The sequence below is a fragment of the Pongo pygmaeus genome, chromosome 1 (assembly GCF_028885625.2).
Source record: "Pongo pygmaeus isolate AG05252 chromosome 1, NHGRI_mPonPyg2-v2.0_pri, whole genome shotgun sequence".
In the NCBI taxonomy this organism is placed as follows: domain Eukaryota; kingdom Metazoa; phylum Chordata; class Mammalia; order Primates; family Hominidae; genus Pongo; species Pongo pygmaeus.
Genome location: NC_072373.2, coordinates 93,795,247 through 93,814,353, shown reverse-complemented (window position 1 = coordinate 93,814,353; position 19,107 = coordinate 93,795,247). Strand labels below are relative to the sequence as shown.

Here is a 19,107-nt window from a genome sequence, read left to right as displayed (position 1 = left end):
ATGTGAGGGGAGAAGTTCCTAGCCAGGCTGGAAACAGCAGCAGTGTGTATTGCCCAATACAGAAGCCAGCAAAGAGGTGGGATACTCTTCTAAGAGCCAGAGATATGCACAGAGCAGGCCTCAGACCTGCAGATGACTTACTGGCTTGTTCCTGATCACCCTTTGTGTTGGCTGCAGCCACACCAGCCTGGACTTCCTCCTTTTCCAGAAGCTCCACCAGGCCCAGCTCCTAAGAGAGGGAAGAGATGCAGTAGAATGGAGTCCTTCTGGGGCCATGACCATGCTTTACAAGTTGCCAGCATGAGCTCCCAGGTCTACCCAGCCACCTACCCTCAATCCTACCTCTCTCCTTTAGGCTGGCTCACTCATCCCTATTAACCCTTTTTTTTTTTTTTTTAAAGATGGAGTCTTGCTCTGTCGCCCAGGCTGGAGTGCAGTGGCACAATCTCGGCTCACGGCAACCTCTGCCTCCAGGGTTCAAGCGATTCTCTGCCGAAGCCTTCCAAGTAGCTGGGATTACAAGCGCGTGCCACCACACCGGCTAATTTTTGTATTTTTAGTAGAGACAGGGTTTCACTATATTGGCCAGGCTGGTCTCAAACTCCTGACCTCAAGTGATCCACCCACATCAGCCTCCCAAAGTGCTGGGATTACAGGCGTGAGCCACGGTGCCCAGCCCTATTAACTCATCTTTAAACTTTCTTGCTCAGCAAGCATCTAAAATCACAACATAGACAACACGAATAGTGTCAGGGGAAAAGTCAACTACGTTAAAAACAAGATTGCTAAGTGGAGGCACCAGTTCAACAATGGGGGAGCACATTACTGCCTATGGGACTGTCCTTGGGTTCCTCTTGGTCAGCCTGGGGGACTCTCAGGGACAGAAGCTGATCAATCTGGTCTACTAGGCCTTGGGGTGATTTAACCATTTAAACACATAGTCAGCACTTACAGAATACAAAGGACCAACAGTGGTGATCCTTGAGTAAGAGGCCCTCTCCTATCCTATGGTCACATAGAGGGGGTGGCAGGTAATAGACAGAGGCTAACCTGTGCCTTCTGCTCTCTGTCTGCGCTCAGTTGCTCCAGGTACCAGTCAGCAAAGTTTCTCCTCACCCCTCGCAGGGCCAGGGCAGGGTCTTGAAGGGCCTTGAGCAACGCTTCAGGGCTCTGTCTTTCCAGGGCATCATCAACAACTTCTAGAGCCCCATGGACTGAAAAAAAATGACTCCATAATGGACAGTGTGAGAAAGCCACCTCTCATAATCCCTTAGTCCAGCCCTAGGAATCTGCCCTCTTCTTGCCTGCCTGGAATTACACCCACCCTTTCCCCCTTGGTTCCTGGGCCCATTTGGTTCAGCCCAAATTCTTCAGCTTGGTCTTCACAGCCTCCTCACTTCACCACCCCAGACCCCAAGGATATCCTCACCCAAATAGGCAAATGCCCACCCATCCTGAGACTTCACACGGCTCCTACCCAGATCCCCCCATCCTCATGTATTCTCCACATTGCCCCTCTCGAAGGACCCCAGTCCAACTGCCCTCCCAGCATCAAGAGCTGCTCCTCTCTATGGTTCTCCAGTCAGACAGAAGCTTCCCGGACATGGACTACTTCTCCTCTAGACACCGATGGCCAGAAAGCAGTGCACATACTCCTTGGACTCTGATCTTTCCCCGAGGCAAGAGTTGGCCCAAGTGAGACCATAGGGCTTTCTGGCTTGAGAAAAGCTATCCCCAAGCCTCCCAGTGCAGGGGCTTACCCTGAGGGCACCCCTAAACCACTCCTGCTCGATCTCTCTTACCGTTGACATGGTTGATATTGCCCTGGATTTCAGCCTGAGTTAGGTAGTGGTCATAGATGTCCTGGCTTTCTCTGTCATCCTGCAAAAACTCCATTGAAAGGGAACCTGGGAAACCCAATTCAATCTTCTTGTCCTGCTCTTCCCTCCCTGGCTACACTTATTTCTTCTTCTGGGGACCTTCCCAAGGCCAAAGGTCAGTCTGCTCAGAATTCAGGAATTGTAGGGTCTAAAACACCTGGCACTGACACAATTAAGCCAAACCAACCTTTGGAACCTCCAGTCCAATCTCATTCTGTTCTACATTCCAGCACCCCTCTCAGGCTTCCCTGAAGATCATCCCCCAAGAACCTCTTCTCCAGTCTTCTCTTCGGAATTCTCATCATTCTTCCACGTTCCTTTCCTATTTCTCTAAAATCACTGATTAATTATGATTTCTCTAAGAAGCAATTTTGGATACTAGAGACATGACAGATAGGAGTCCTGGTTTCACTTGAGACTTTCCAGCCACTCAACTTTTTGGTCCCTGCAACCCAAGACTACTCCTTACATGGTTCCTGGCATTGGCTGCCTTCTCCATCTTGGCCTGGGCCAGCATCTCCTGGTAGACGGCTGCCAGAGGTTCTCGGAGATTCTCCAGAAGAGCACTGGGATTCTGCAAGGCAGCCAGGGTGTCCTCCACCACCCCTCGCTCCACTGCTTCATTGATGGCAAGAACAGCTGCATGGACTGGGAGGGGGCATGGAAACAAGGTCAGGAGGCCAGAGTGAACTCCAGATTGGAGCACAATCAGTAGCAGGCCACTCTAACGTCATCCTTTTTCCCACCCTCAAGGGCCAGGCAAACCAGTTAGCCTGATGGCCCTATCTGTGGATGAGAGCTGGCCAGAACCCATCCAATGGCTGTGAGGCTTGGAGCCCTCCCATACGCACTGAGCCTACTCCTGGCAGAGCAGAGCCTAGTCCTTACCTGCAGCCTCATCCACCGAGAGCTCATTGGCCAGGATGCCCCCGATCTTGCTGAAGGCAGGCAGCTGGAGGCCATATTTGGCCAGTTCGGATGCCATGTTGCTGAGTTCCTCAGCTGCAAGGATGCCACAGGTGCCCTTCATCAGGCCCAGAAGCCCCAAGATCCTGCCCAGGCTGTGGTGGTCGGGGAAGGAGCTGGGTTTACCTGTGAATTTCACTTTCCCGTATAGATCATGTATCTGAGGGGCCAATCCCAGCCGGAAGAGGAAGAGACTAGGAAAAAACGGAAGGCATTGGAAGGCACTGGGGCCTATTCATTTCGACACTCTGCCCACGATGGGTTTGAAGGAGATACTATGGGGACCTAGAGATGAAGACCACTCAGCACCTGCCCTCAAGTCATCCCCAACCCACATAAAGAAATATGACCATAAATCAGCCCAAGGAAAGTGCTGTAGAAGGTAAATAAGATGGTGTTGGGGGTCTGAGGGGATTAGGAAGGCTTCACAGAGAAGGCCACATTGCAGTAGCAGGTCACTCAATAGAGACAGAGGACAAGAAGGGCAAAGCAAGCAGATACCTGCTGAGCGAAGGCACAGGGGCACAAAGGGACATGGGAAGTGAAGTCAAAAAGAGATGGCATGGTAAACACAAGGAACCGGTCAGTCACTTGCTGTGATTTAGCCAACTGGTTGCTGATGGCTGAATGTAAGTAGGACCAAAGAGCCTACACCATCCATACTAAGTGGCTTGCCTGTGTTGCTCTCAATAGGTCCTGTTCTGATTCCTTTATACCCAGTTACAAACTGAAGGCCCTACCCTGCTACCTTCCTGTCTCTGGTACTCTGCCTGCCCTTCCCTTTCACCCACACAGGCCATACATAAATGTGCCCACAGACACGCACAAAAATCTAAACACAACTCTGTAAATCTGAAACCTAACTCTCCTGAGCAGTGCTCCCTGTGGTCTACCCTTCATCCTTCTTGCTGAGTTTGTTGCTGTTGATTGTTGGTTGCATCCAACTAGAGGAACCTGGATGATAAAATTTGAGGTTTCTCACCTGAGGGCATGAATGCAGTAGACTACCCGGGGCATGTTCTTTTTGTCGTAGATGTCCGTGGTCTCTGGGAAGAAGGTCTAGAGGAGAAACCAGCCAGTTACTGCCATTGGGAACCTTTAAGCAGCACCAAATATGGAGAGGGGGTGCCGAGGAATGGGTCTTCCTCTCCAACCTGAGGTATGTGCTCCCTTGTTACCTGGGGTGTCTAGGTCAGTCTCCCCCAACCATTTCTAGTCAGCCTAGTATAAAAGAAAGGCACTGGGGATGCATACGAAGCCAAGGCTCAGCCACAGACACATAGTCCTAGGGTGCCCTGGATTAACCAAACACCAGATAAGGCCATCAAGGCTACAGGATATAAGCCATATCTTCCAAAAGCAATAATGGCAACAACAAAAAACCAGGCCCCCAGTTGTCTTCCAGATGTCTACAGTGAGCCTGCATGCCTCACCTTAGACCCTTGCCAGAGACGTGGTATGCTGGAGAGCTGGCCTACTCCCATGCAGGGCCCAATGAAGCATATATTGCCAAGGACCACAAAAGTGTCAGGCTGTTATCCCTGTCTCCAAGCCAGCGGCTTCTGATCAATGAGAGCCCTTCTGAGAACCGAGTGGCACCAGGTATGGCTTCTCAATGCCATCTAACAACTGTAATGAGGCCTAACCTCAATATATCTTGGTTACATATAGATTCACAATAAAAGACCAAATTTAGAGACCTAGAGTGTTCCAGTCCCACTGAAGACACATGACCTCTATTGCTTCTGCCTCCCATCAAAATGTCTTTCTTTACTGCTGTTTCCCGTCTTATAGTTCCTTTCTACAGTGAAGAAAAACAAAGCAAAAGAAACCATACATTGTAGAATCCTGTCATGCCTTCATTTGTATAGCTCTTCACAATTAACAAAGGGAGTTCACACAGACCATGTGATCCTCCTGACAACACTGTAAGGTAGACAGGGCAGGGCTCACTATCCCCATTTTACAGACGAGTAACAAATTGAGGTTCAAAGAGTGAAATCATGTGTCCAGTTGGGGTTTTGGACCTAGGCTTCTAACTCAAAGTCTACCATCTAGGGATGTGTATACCCTTGCTTCACACTGTGAAATTTGGTGGAGACAGGGCTGGCCAATACGAGCATGACATAGCAGCCCCCCACCCCCTGCATAATGGGAACCATGCCACTCAGGCCAGGGAAACTTCACCTCCTTTCATCCACAGGGAAGAGGAGGCAGAGAAAAAATAACCTGGTTCAAAGACACACAGCCGCAAGGAACTGTTCTCTTAGATTAAGTTAGTTTAGAAGACACATGGAAATAGGGCTAAAGGGTCCAGGGAGATAAAGCATGAGATTGTTGGGGGTGGCTGGTAAGGAGTAAAGATGAATATCAATCTTCAGGCCCAGTATTACCGAAGGCAGACCGATGTGGGCTATTGCAGATAGCCAAAAGTTGATGTTGTCTGTGTGACGGAAATGTAAGCCAGTTGCCTGAAAGAGAAGGAAAAAGAAAATCTATTTCCACAGTTCTCAGCACTCCCTATGGGTAAAGCCCAGACTACAGCTTAAAGATTCAGGAGAGATGGGCAGAGGGGAACCAGAGGACCACATCCTGTGGATTTTCCATCCCTATCAGGACAGAGAAACATAGATTAATAACACTCCCTTTTATCCAGATTTGGACAATAAGTTATATGGTCACTCTACCCTCACAGCTTTGAGGAGAAGGCATAGTTTGAGGGGAAGAAGGTAGAAGGTGAGGTCCAATCCTCCCACCTGGTACCGCAGCTGCTCCACATCATAGATCTTCTTCAAGGGAACCACGGAGGGTGCAAAACAGTGGCCCAGCTTGGCCAGCAGCACTCCATTCCGAAGGCTCTCCTCCAGCTCCACTGGGGAAGGAAGCTTCTCCTTCAGGCAGGCCTCCATCCAGCTATGAACATGAGAGCACCTTCTCATGCACTCTGGCAGACCACAGTGATTTATTCTAACAACAGGAACTTCCCTCTCTGCCTCCTTTTAAGTGGCCCCTGACCCTCCTCTGCTTCCTGTTCCTGCTCTACCTCCAACTCCCCTCTCTGCCCATTGCCTGGCTGTTCCCAGCTTCTCCTAGGCTGCCCCAAAAATCTGGACTGGCCAACCCTCAGCCCCACCCACCCCAGCAAATCTTCCTTGACAGATCCTGAACCTGCCCATCTTCAGTGAGGCTTAACTGTTACATAGCTTCTCACTCAGTCTAGTTACATATTTTTTTTTTTTTGGAGATGGTGTCTTGCTCTTGTTGCCCAGGCTGGAGTGCAATGGTGCGATCTTGGCTCACTGCAACCTCCGCCTCCCGGGTTCAAGTGATTCTCCTGCCCTCAGCCTCCCGAGTAGTTGCGATTACAGGCACACACTACCATGCCCAGCTAATTTTGTATTTTTAGTAGACATAGGGTTTCTCCATGTTGGTCAGGCTGGTCTCAAACTCCCGACCTCAGGTGATCCGCCCGCCTCGGCCTCCCAAAGTGCTGGGATTACAGGCATGAGCCACCACGCCTGGCCCTAGTTACATCTTTGACTGTTAAATAAAATAGAATGTGCTCACTCCTTTATTCTGGGTTGTTCTCTGAGAAACTGGGTGCAGAAAGGTCATGTCTGCCTGAATGATCTACATGGCTCATAACCCAGCTTTGACGATGATGACAGTAGTGGGGCTGATGCAAGGGGAGCAGCACAAAGGGACAGAAAGACCACAGCTCTTGGAGTCCGAAGGCCCCCCTTCCAACCGTCTCCCCTACTTCACCTCTGTGAGCCTCAGTTGCACAATTTGCAAAATGAGGATAATGCCACCTGTACTTCCTTCAGTGGGCAGCTGCCAGGATCAAATGAGCTAATGAATGTGAAAACACTTTGAATATAAAAGTAAAGTATTATTATTACTGATGGTTGTATGAGGGAGAGATTAAAGCCTCCTCAGATGGAATCTCTAAACTTCCCTACATATTGCGGTCTAATTGGAAAGTATCTGTTTCCAAAAAGAGAGCCAGTTACACATTGTTCCATGTCTTCCCTGCCTTAGACACCTGATTTTTCCTGATTGCCCCATCGTACTGACTTCCTTTAAGAACATTAAAAGTATCCTGTCGATTAAAAGCAAAGAATTAAGTATGTATCCTGCTTTTCCTGTACAGATTGACTTTTAGAGTAACCAAATAGTCCTAAGATGATGAGGGAATGTTCTTTAGGATTTCAGCTAGTAAATATGGAAGAAATGACAGAACTAGAAAATAGTCATTTTACACCCTTGATAAAATAATAAATTCTGATGTAGACCAACAATGAATGAAGGCATTAGATGAAAAGTTAATGGGAAATTTTATGATGTGTAAATCAGGTTGGTTTCACCTAAACTCCCAGATTGAACTTAGCATCACTAAAAGTGGAACAAGCAGACATTGTATTCTTTCTGTAAGATGTGATATGGAACACGTATCTTACATATGTTAAATATCACATATTTCAGATATATATATTGCAGTATATAGGGGGTAAAAGGATCTGAGTGGGGGAAAAAAAACCACCAACACTAATGAAGACTTCTTGTCAAAAATGGTTTTTTGTTTTTTTATGAGACAGAGTCTCACTCTTTCACCCAGGCTGGAGTGCAGTGGCATGATCTTGGCTCACTGCAACCTCTGCTTCCTGGGTTCAGGCGATTCTCCTGCCTCAGCCTCCCGAGTAGCTGGGATTACAGGCATGCACCACCGTGACCAGCTAATTTTTGTATTTTTTTATAGAGACAGGATTTCACCATGTCAGCCAGGCTGGTCTCAAACTCCTGGCCCCAGGTGATCTGCCCGCCTCGGCCTCCCAAAGTGCTGGGATTACAGGCGTGAGCCACAGCGCCCATCCAGGTTTTTCTGTTTGTTTTTGGAGACACAGTCTCACTTTGCCATCCAGGATTCAGTGCAGTGGCGCAATCTTGGCTCACTGTGGCCTCCTCGACCTCCCAGGTTCAAGCAATCCTCCTTCCTCAGCCCCCCAAGTAGCTGGGACTATGGGCACACGCCACCATGCCTGGCTAATATTTGTATTTTTGTAGAGATGGGGTTTCGCCATGTTGCTTGTCAAAAATGTTGAACCCAAATCTAATTAAGCCAACATTCATTTATAGGAAATACAGGGTATAGAGGCACAAGCTGAATGACACAAGAAAGCAAATAGACACCCATCTCTAAAAAACAAAAGGAAAGAAAGAAAAGAAATAGAGACAAAATGTAGGATATTCTTCAGGGAAAATGACCCAGTTTTCTTCAGCAAGTCAATAATATAATGAACTGAAAAAAGGAGATGGGCTGCTCTGGATTAAAGAAGACATACAAGCAGATGTAATTAGTGAACTTTTTGGATCCTTATTTGAATAAGATAACTGTAAAAACAGATTTTTTTTAAAGACAAGCAGGAAAATTTGAAAATGGCCTGGGTATTGATCTTCCAAGGATTTAAAATAATTTAGTTGGATATTATAATGGCATCGTGGTTATATAAGCGAACGTCCACATATTTTGGAGATACGTATTGCGGTATATAGGGGGTAAAAGGATGTGACTGGGATTTGCTTCAAAAAAAAATTAAAAAGCTATTTCAACTCGCCCCTTCCCACAGGATGGACTCTCGATCTGTTGCATTTGCTTTAGGGGCAGATGCCTAGGGTGGGGTGGTAGAAAGGGAGAGCAGAAAGAGTCCATCTTCCTGGACTCTGCTCACCGCTTGGCCTCCTCCAGCCGGCACAGGTACTGATAGGCAACGTTCTGCCGCCTCTGCTCATCCATCTCCTCAGCTGTGAGGCGTTCATCTGAGGAGTTAAACGGGATAAGGTCAATGAAGAGAGCATTAGAGGTGCCTTAGCACTGAAGCGTCTTTTTTGTTTTTTTTTTGAGGTGGAGTCTCGCTCTGTCACCCAGGCTGGAGTGCAGTGGCCTGATCTCGGCTCACTGCAAGCTCCGCCTCCCAGGTTCAAGCCATTCTCCTGCGTCAGCCTCCCGAGTAGCTGGGACTACAGGTGCCCGCCACCACACCTGGCTAATTTTTTGTATTTTTTAGTAGAGACAGGGTTTCACCATGTTAGCCAGGACAGTCTCGATCTGACCTCGTGATCCGCCCGCCTTGGCCTCCCAAAGTGCTGGGATTACAGGCGTGAGCCACCGCGCCCAGCCGAGTCTTCTCAACAGACTTGTTTAGGTAACCCTGCTCAGAGACCTGAAGCATCTCCCATGTGTCCCTCCTTCTCTTCCCAGGATACCCTTTAATAGGCAGCGTCCTCCTGTGCTGGAGGCATTACTTCTCTTTCCTCTGTAGCCATCTTCCTGTCCTCTTCCTCAAGTCTACTCATGGAACTTCCCTCAGTACCTCTCAGCTGGGACATCCAGAGCCTTCCTTGGCTTGAAACTTAACTCCTTTTCTTATCCCTAATTAGACTGAGTTCTCCAAGAACTGGACCTGTGTCATCCTCGTTGGTTACTCTCTCAGAGGTGAGGTAATAGAACCAACCAGGATTCATCATTCACTCATTCATTCATTCATCAATACCTCCTTTATGCCAGGCACTGGACTAGCAGACCCCTACTCTTAAGAAATGCAGAGATAAAGGCCTGCATGGTGGCTCATGCCTGTAATCCCAGCACTTCTGGACGCTGAGGTAGGTGGATCGCTTGAGCCCAGAAGTTTGAGACCAGCCTGGGCAACATGGTGAGACCCTGCCTTGACAAAAAATACAAAAATTAGCCTGGTGTGACGGTGCACACCTGTAGTCCCAGCTACTCGGGGCAGGGCTGAGGTGGGAGGATCACCTGAGCCCAGGAGGTCTAGGCTGCAGTGAACCATGATCGTGCCACTGCACTCCAGCCTGGACAACAGAGTTACTGGGGGGTTTGTTTTGTTTTTGAAACAGGGTGTCACTCTGTCACCCGGGCTGGAGTGCAGTAGTGCGATCACAGCTCACTGTAGCCTTGACCTCCTGGGCTCAGGTGATCTTCCCACCTCAGCCCCCCACCACCAAATAGCTGGAACCACAGGTGCGCACCACCATGTCTGGCTAATTCTTGTATTTTTTGTTGAGACTGGGTCTCACCATGTTGCCCAGGCTGGTCTTGGACTCCTGGGCTCAAGTGATCCTCCCGCCTTGTCCTCCCAAAGTGCTGGGATTACAGGCGTGAACCACAGCGCCCAAAGATTATTATTGGAGGAGAAAAACATCTGAATATATTAACGTGATAAGTATGATTATGGCCCATGAATAAAATCTATGGAAGCAGCAGAGGAAGCAAAGGATTCTAGCTATGAACTAGATCTTAAGGAATAAATAGGCAGAACACGGGGAAAGGCAGTCCAACAGAGGGAAACATGTCACTCACTTGGGATTAAGTGGAAGGACAAAGAAAATTTTAAAAGATCACAAAGGTACCTTCACTATCCTTTTCGGTATAGGTCACCCGAGGAGGAAAAGAATCTTCAAGTTAAATAGAGTACTGATTCCAAAACTCAAGAATAGAGAATCCCTCAAGTGAGACAACAATCATAATTTGCCTTAGTTACAGTCTCCCTTAATCCTTTTCCCTTCTCTCCCCTCTCTCTATTCTCCTTAGAAACACAATACAAACACAATACAAAATCAAACAGAAAGAGTAAGAGAAAGCTACACACACAGTAAGAAAATAAACTCAGAGAGCTTGAAAAAAGGCAGAGCTTAGCCAATCTGTCTTTGACTCAGCACTTAATGTCATTCCTGGTTGTTATCCTATTTCCTTATATTGCATATTCTGCAATGATTCGGGGAAGGGCAGGGCTTATTTGAATGAGCAGTTAAGTAAATTAAAACACATGCGCGCGCGCACACACACACACACACACACACACACACACACCCCTCCAAATACAGATTTGAAAACACTGGCCAACCACAGGAAAGCCATCAGTTCCTCCAAGGGGGTGTACAAGGAACAAGTGTTGGTTGTTAAGCATGGAAAATAAACCAGTAAGTGAATGACATCACCTCAGAGTTATGAACTGAGGACTGTGGGCGATGGGAGGGATTTTGTACATACACATGCTGTCTCAAAAAAATAAAAAACCAAAAAACAGTTTTCCCGTCCTTCTCAGGTCTGGAACTAGTTTTCCTTTAACAGAAGACTGGACATGGACTTTGCTCTTTGAATCCTAATAGAAACGAAGGGAGTGGTGGAAGGAGCAGGTTTTCCTTTCATTCAGAAAATCAGATAGAACCTTTCTGCCCCACCCATCCTTCCAACTCCAGTCTCTCTCTCTCTAAAACAGTGTCTTTGAAAATGTGGCCCAGGGACTACCTTCCTCACAATCACCTGGGGTGAGGGAAGAAGCACAGCAGTGCTTGTTATAAATGCAGATTATGGGCCCCAAACCAGACCTTCTGGAACTGAAGCTCTGGGACAGGTCCCAGGTATCTGCAATTCAAACAAGCTTCCCGGGTAATTTCAGCCCCCTGTTTGACAGGCATTGTCTGAAAGCGGCATCTCAAAGCCTAAGAGTCCCCCAGATCCCTTGAGGCGTCTTGTCCGGTGGCAGCGCCGGGCAAGTTTGGTAGCCAGCATTAACTGCTGAATTTTAAGGAGCCATTAGGATCGCCTACATTCTCCCGACTCCGGAACCCCAGAACTTGGAAATAGGGAGAAAGTTCTTTGTAAGCTTTAAAGCGCAGCACATTAGTCAGGGGACAATGCGCCGCTCACAGTTCCACTCGGGCCCGCGGCGCCCGGGCTGAGGATTCCCGTCCCACTGAGCAGTCCCACCGCCCTCGCCCCTCAGGCTCCACGCTCGACACACGCCCCAATCTCTCCCGGGACGGCCAAGCCCCCGACCAGCGGCACCACTGCGAGACCCTTCTCTGACCCTTCCCGCACTCACAGGCTGCCCGGCCAGGGCCCGCTGCTCTCCTCTCCATGTTCCTCCTTCTTCCAGGTTTGAATCTCCCGCCCTTGGGCCACCGCCCCTCACCGTCTGCACGGCCCGACAGGACACTTCCTGTCCACACTGCTGAGAATCCTGGGATTTGTAGTTCCAGGCCGCGGAGGCGGGCCACCCAGATGCTAGGAGAAGAGGCGCCCCAGGCCGGGGCAGTACCGCTCCCCTTACAGCAGTTCCTCGGCTTGTTCCTTCCAGGCTCCTTTTCTGCTAAACAGTCTTATTCTAGCTGCCGCCCCTGCCATTGCCTCTGTCATTTCCACCTAGTATTCCCATTAACCCCTACTCTGCTTCTTATGTGTTCCCGAGTCCGACTAACTTGTGGGCCTACTTGGCGCTATGCACTAAGCTAGGTGATGCGAATGCAGAGATGTATGAGCGCAGTGAATGCTCTAAAAAAGTTTGCTGTTCTGGCACAAGTGATAGACGTATAGTCAAATAAATTAGAGGTCGGTGATGCACAGAGGAAGGGGGTCATTGCTGTGATTAAGAGCAGCGAATGACAGGGAAGACGTCCTAGTGGAGGTGACAGCTGATTTGGGTTGAGAAGTGAAACAGAATTCATCAGATTGAAGAAGAGAGGCAGTGCAGTCAGTGGAAACAGCATGTGCAAGAACAAGGAGGTGAGTTCGGGAACTTAAACTTGGTTCAGTTTTAGAGGAGAACAAAGCTCAGCCAGGGAGAGGCCAGAAGGGATCCTGGAGGCACAGCGCCAGGTCCAGTAGCACCTTTGGCACCATGCTAGGGCCCTGGCATGGGGTCTGGTGAGCAGTCACTAGCTAAGGAACACTTTAGACATAGGTCAGAGCCAGATTTGTCTTTTAAAAAGAGCCATCTTATAGCAGGGGATTGGAAGGGGGTGAGGCTAGGGACAGAGACCAGTTGGAAGGCTACTGCAGTAGCACAGAAGAGAGATAATAAGAGCCTGAACTAGGCCTGGCGCGGTGGCTTACGCCTGTAATCCCAGCACTTTGGGAGGCCGAGGCGGGCAGATTACCTGAGGTCAGGAGTTGCAGACCAGACAGGCCAACATGGCGAAACCCCATCTCTAGTAAAAATACAAATATTAGCCGGGCGTGGTGGTGTATGCCTGTAATCCCAGGTACTCGGGAGGCTGAGGCAGGAGAATCGCTTGAACCCAGGAGGCAGAGGTTGCAGTGAGCTGAGACTGTGCCACTGCACTCCAGCCTGGGCGACAGAGTTAGACTCTGTCTCAAAAAAAAAGAGCCTGAACTAATAAAAAATAATTATGACACCAACAACTATGCTGAAAAAATATTATCTGATAGGTTTCCCCATCTTGTATTTCTCCTTTTACCCTTTCCCCACACTCCATCCAACCAAGCAGCCTAGGCTTATAGCTTGGGCAGGTAGGAGAGGAGAATGTGAAAGAAAGAACAGTAAACAGAAATCCATACCTAGAGCCTTCAGAGGAACAGAGGAGACTCAAGGGGCTGAGACAAAACTGGGAAAAGTATGATTTGAAGAGAGTGGATGCCCCCCCTGAAGATCCAAGGAATTCCCCTTACCTCTCACCAGCTGGGGGAGGTAGAATCTAGATGTTGGTGGCTCCTGGAAACTGGGGCCCCATTCTCTGCTTCCTGGAAAGGACCCTAGGTGTACAGGGCCCTGAGAAAGAACAGTTGTATAAGGAGCCAGGCAGACAATAGACAGCTTTGCAGAAATTCCTGACCTAGACAGAAAGGAAGTATCCGAATGAATTACTCCCCTCTTCTGCTTGGACCCTGGGCTTGAAAAGGCCAGGTAGATGAGAAGAAAGAAGATGTCAGTGGACACCTTTGTGAATAAATGGCTGAGGACCAGATGAGCCTCACCTTGGCATCATATACCTCCCCCTACTTAGACTCCACCCTGGGGAAAAGGAGGGGGCAAATCCCCAGACTGGTTCACATTGTTTCCATTATCCCAGTGGAATCAGGGCTTGAAACAGAAGTTGAGTAGAGATTAATTTCTTCCACACCAAAGTTACGGACCAACACACATATAGTGTTTACTATAGGATGGGTACTATAGCATCATCTTACAATAACTATTTTATTTAATCTTTACAATACAGATTAGAAACTGAGGCTTAGAAAGGTCACACAGCTAATAACTGGTAGAGACTAGAGCTAAATGCAGATAGTCGCACTCCAAGCTTGAGTTCTTTTTTTTTTTTTTGAGACAGAGTCTTGCTCTGTCGCTCAGGCTGGAGTGCAGTGGTGCAATCTCGGCTCCCTGCAAGCTCCACCTCCCAGGTTCACGCCATTCTCCTGCCTCAGCCTCTCGAGTAGCTGGGACTACAGGCACCTGCCACTACGGCCGGCTAATTTTTTTTTTTTTTTTGGTATTTTTTAGTAGAGTTGGGGTTTCACCATGTTAGCCAGAATGGTCTCGATCTCCTGACCTCATGATCTGCCCGCCTCAGCCTCCCAAAGTGCTGGGATTGCAGGCATGAGCCACCGCGCCTGGCCTTATTTTTTATTTATTTTTTATTTTTTTGAGACAAAGTCTCACTCTGCTACCCAGGCTGGAGTGCATTGGCATGATTTTGGCTCACTGCAACTTCTACCTCCTGGGTTCAAGCAATTCTCCTGCCTCAGTCTCCCAAGTAGCTGCAATTACAGGTGCCCACTACCACGCCTGGCTAATTTTTTTATATTTCTAGTGGAGATGGGGTTTCACCATGTTGGCCAGGCTGGTCTCAAACTCCTGACCTCAGGTGATCTGCCCGCCTCAGCCTCCCAAAGTGCTGGGGTTATAGGCGTGAGCCACCACGCCCGGCCCCAAGCTTGAGTTTTTAACCACTGTATACTATACCAACTCCAAGGCATGAGACTGCAGTACAAAGGGTATACTAGAGGAGGATTTCAAAGGTAGAATCAACAGGCTGAGATTGAGAGCCAGAGAAGAAGTCAAGAATGGCTCCTCGGTTTCTGGTTTAGAGACTGGGTTGTTGGTCTACTATTAACACTGAGAACGCTGGACGGGTAGAGTTAGGGAAATGTGAATTTCCCTTGGACAAGTTACATCTATAGGTATACATTTAGAAATTATGAGGCTATCAGTGGTGTTAAAATCACAGGAGTCAGTGAAATGTTCTTAGAAGAGTATATAAAGTAAGAAGAGAAAATAGCAAAGGGCAGCATGTTGGGGGACAGTAGCATTTAAGAGGTAGACAGAGGGCCCAGCAAAGGAGATGGAAATGGAATTTTCAGAGAAGGAAAGAGAGAGCCAGGAGACAGAACGTTATGGAAGCCAAGTGAAAAGAGAGTGCAAGGATGTGGTGGGTACAGAAAGGAATCAAACAAGAGAATGATTCAGAAATGATCACTGGATAATTGGGAGGTCATTGAAGCCTTGGTGAGAACAGTTTCAGTCCATGCCCTCTCCCTAAATCATCCTCCCTTCTTAAGGGAAGCCTGCTGAGTGAAGGACAAACTGAGCTGCGTATTTGGCCCTGACCAGGCTGTGGCAGCATCTTAAAAGCCCAGCTGTCTGCAGCTTCTGCAGACGCTGGGTTAGCCTGCCTTGGGCATGGGACTCAGGACACACCACCCCAAAATATGACTGTAGGAAACTAGAATATGCCTCCTCAAAATATACTTCTTTGGCATATTTTGAGCAGGTTATTCTGAGAAACTGCAGACACAGGAGTAGCGCTGAAAAGTTGTCCTTTCGTAAAAGAAATTTATATCTGTAAAGGAAATCTACATTAGTAAAGTATCTGTATCAGGAAGAGGGCTGCTCTGAGATAACTTCTCTTTGGCCCAGCTGGACAACCTCTGTTCACCACGCACTTGCTCCCCTCACCCTCCAATAACTTGGATCAGCACCACCCCCGAGATGCCCCAACCCCTATTCCTTTCTGTACCTGGGGATGCTATATAAATGTCAATCATCTGACCTTTCTTTGAGTCTCATGTGTTACGGGACTCCTGTGTATATGCACATACAGTCATGAGCCTCATAACAACATTTTGGTCAACGACAAATCGCATATACAATGGTGGTGCCATAAGATTATAATAGACCTAAAATATTCCTATCACCTAGTGATGTTGTAGCCACCCTAACATCTTAGTACAACGCGTCACTCACATGTTTGTGGTGATGCTGGTGTAAACAGACCTACCATGCTGCCAGTCATATATACATGTATAGTAATGTCCTAGGCTGGATGTGGTGGCTCATGCCTGTAATCCTAGCACTTTGGAGGCTGATGCAGGAGGATTAGTTGAGCCCAGGAGTTCAAGGCCAGCCTGGGCAACATAGCGAGACCCTGTCTCTACAAAAAAAAATTTTAAAGTTAGCTGGGCATGGTGGCACACGCCTATAGTCCCAGCTAGTCAGGAGGCTAAGTTGGGAGGATTACTTGAGCCCGGGAGGTCAAGGCTGCAGTGAGTTGTGATTTCACCACTGCATTCCAGCCTGAGTGACAGAGAGAGACTCTGTCTCAAAAAACAAAAACATAAACAAAAAACAGTAATGTCCTAGGCCTTCACATTCACTCACCACTCACTAACTTGCCCAGAGCAACTTCCAGTTCTGCAAGCTCCATTCATGGTGACTGCCCTACACAGGTGTACCATTTTAAATCTCCTTTTTTTTGGAGACAGGGTCTCCCTTTGTCACCCAGGCTGGACTGCAGTCGTGTGATCTTGGCTCCCTGCAACCTCCGCCTCATGGGTTCAAGCAATTCTCCTGCCTCAACCTCCCGAGTAGCTGGGATTACAGGTGTGCGCCACCACGTGCAGCTAATTTTTAGTAGAGACAGGGTTACACCATGTTGGTCAGGCTGGTCTTGAACTCCTGGCCTCAAGTGATCCACCCACCTCAGTCTCCCAAAGTTCTGGGATTACAGGTGTGAGCCACCGCGCCCCACTTAAATCTCTTATACCATATACTTGGGGTACTTTTTCTGTTTAGATATGTTTAGATACACAAATACCATTGAATGACATTTGGTGACAGTATTCAGGAGAGTAACATGCTGTACAGCTTTGTGGCCTAGAAGCAATAGGCTATACCAGAGAGCCTGGGTGTGTAGTAGGCTACATCATCTAAGTTTGTGTAAGTAAACACCATCTATGATGTTTGCACAACGACAAAATCACCTAATGATGCATTTCTCAGAACATATCCCTGTTGCTAAGTGAAGCATGACTGTAATTAAAATGGTTTTTCTCCTGCTAATCTGTCTTATGCCAATTTAATTTGTAGCCCAGACAAAGAATCTAGAAGGGTAGAGAGAAGCCATTTTTTCACTCTGCCACAGCACCATCTGTAGCACCCAGCACTATGCCTGCACATAGCAGGCATTTAGCAAAGGCTGCAGGCCAAACGCAGGTGAACCCCATCACTTCATAATTTTTGTTTCTGGCAAAGGCCTCTTTACTTAAAAGAGGCCTTTCCCTAGGCAATGAGGACATTTGCTTTCTGATGCAGGCCACCCTTGGTGAGTTGGGGCATTATATTCCCATCGTCCTGGGGCCTGCTGTCCTCTCATTAAGCAGAAACTGTAGGTTGCAGATCAGTGGAGTTGGAAAAAGGAGTCTTGGGGGAGTCTCTTCTGATCTCCAGGCCTTTCCTGACTATCAATCTTTCACCCTGTTTCCAAATGTGAAACCACCACACAGAAGCACAGTATGTAAGAGAGCGTGTGTGTGTGTGTAAGAGAGAGAGAGAGTGAGAAAGGGTTCACTTCCAGGACAGCTCAAGCCCCATTAAAGCTTGCTGTCACAGGTCATGCCAGGTGCAGTCTGTAATCCCAACACTTTGGGAAGCCAAGGCAGGAGAATCATTTGAGCTCAGGAGTTTGAGACCATCCTGGGCAACATATCAAAACCCCATCTCAATAATAATAATAATAATAATAATAATAATAATAATAATAAGCCAGATGTGGTGGCACATGCCTGTGGTCCCAGCTACTTGGGAGGCTGAGGTGGGAGGATCGATTGAGCCCAGGAGGTAGAGGCTGCAGTGAGCTATGATCATTTAAGCACTTCAGCCTAGATGACAGAGCAAGATTCTGTCTCAAAAAAAAAAAACAACTTGCAATCACACAGTGTAGTGGAAGGGACCCTAGGCTACTCACCTTGAATCAAAAAACCTAGAGTTGGCCGGGCGCGGTGGCTCACGCCTGTAATCCTAGCACTTTGGGAGGCAGAGGCAGGCAGATCACCTGAGGTCAGGAGTTCAAGACCAGCCTGGCCAACATGGTGAAACCCAGTCTATACAAAAATACAAAAATTAGCCAGGCATGATGGCAGGCACCTGTAATCCCAGCTACTCAGGAAGCTGAGGCAGGAGAACGGCTTGAACCCAGGAGGCAGAGGTTGCAGTGAGCCGAGATCGCGCCACTGCACTCCAGCCTAGGCGACACAGCAAGATCCCGTCTCAAAAAAAAAAAAAAAAAAAAAAAAAGACTAGGTGCAGTGGCTCACACCTGTAATCCCAGCACTTTGGGAGGCCAAGGCAGCCAGATCACTTGAGGTCAGGAGTTTGAGACCAGCCTGGCCAACATGGTGAAACCGCATCTCTACTAAAAATACAAAAATGAGCTGGTCATGGTGGCGTGCACCTTAATCCCAGCTCCTCAGGAGGCTGAGGCAGGAGAATCACTTGATCACTTGAGCCCAGGAGGCAGCGGTTGCAGGTAGCTGTGATGGCGCCACTGCACTCCAGCCTGGGTGATAAAGTGAGACTCCATCTCAAAAAAAAACCTAGAGTCTAACCCCAGCTACATGACTGCTCTGTGACCTTAGTTAAGTCACATCTGCTGTCTGAGGCTTGGTCCCCTCTTCTGTGAAATGAGGGGATGAAGTAGGTGATTTCTGAGGGTGTAACTAGTAAGCGCCCCTCTGATGCCTTGATTCATTTCTTGAAGTGAGGGACTTGAGGGAGTGTGCCTGCAGCACTACTGAGGTTTAGCACTAAGATACGGCTTCAGAGCTGTCACTCAAATAATTCCCTAGGACTGGAGGGTGGTACCTGGTTGTCTAGTAACCTCCAGGGCTTTCAGCTAACAGCTAGGGAGGTAACCCAAGCCAGAGGGGCCATTCCAGAGGGCCAGCTGCGGAGAAGACCCAAGGAGGTAAGGTGTCCTGCAGTGGGGAACCCCACATTGGATGGGGGTGGTCAGGAATGCCCTGGAGTGGAAGGCCTTGAAAAGGCAGGATTTCTGGGTGTTCTTAGAAGCAGGGGGAATTTCTTTTAAAAGAGACTGCTTTTCCTCTGCCTGCTCCTCCTAAAAAAGGGGAAAAAAAGAATAAAATGGGAGGGGTCAACAGCCCAGGGCC

The 19,107-nt window shown here is 48.2% G+C and overlaps 1 protein-coding gene across 4 annotated transcripts in view; it reads right to left on the bottom strand.

Moving 5' to 3' along the window:
• The window catches only part of IQGAP3 (IQ motif containing GTPase activating protein 3), a 44,967-nt gene extending 33,119 nt beyond the window's left edge, over positions 1-11,848 (bottom strand). For 3 of the 4 annotated variants that reach the window (XM_054450468.2, XM_063650330.1, XM_063650336.1), the window contains exons 1-11: positions 11,747-11,848; positions 8,576-8,663; positions 5,603-5,759; positions 5,240-5,317; positions 3,829-3,905; positions 2,973-3,040; positions 2,769-2,882; positions 2,350-2,528; positions 1,803-1,881; positions 1,051-1,214; positions 142-229 (exon numbers count right to left, since the gene is read on the bottom strand). In XM_054450468.2, the coding sequence (XP_054306443.1) occupies positions 142-229; positions 1,051-1,214; positions 1,803-1,881; positions 2,350-2,528; positions 2,769-2,882; positions 2,973-3,040; positions 3,829-3,905; positions 5,240-5,317; positions 5,603-5,759; positions 8,576-8,663; positions 11,747-11,783 (1,129 nt within the window). In that variant the 5' untranslated portion in view covers positions 11,784-11,848. The remainder of the gene's footprint in view (positions 1-141; positions 230-1,050; positions 1,215-1,802; positions 1,882-2,349; positions 2,529-2,768; positions 2,883-2,972; positions 3,041-3,828; positions 3,906-5,239; positions 5,318-5,602; positions 5,760-8,575; positions 8,664-11,746) is intronic. The other variant, XM_063650334.1, reaches the window with a different exon arrangement.
• Between the last annotated feature and the right edge of the window lie 7,259 nt (positions 11,849-19,107).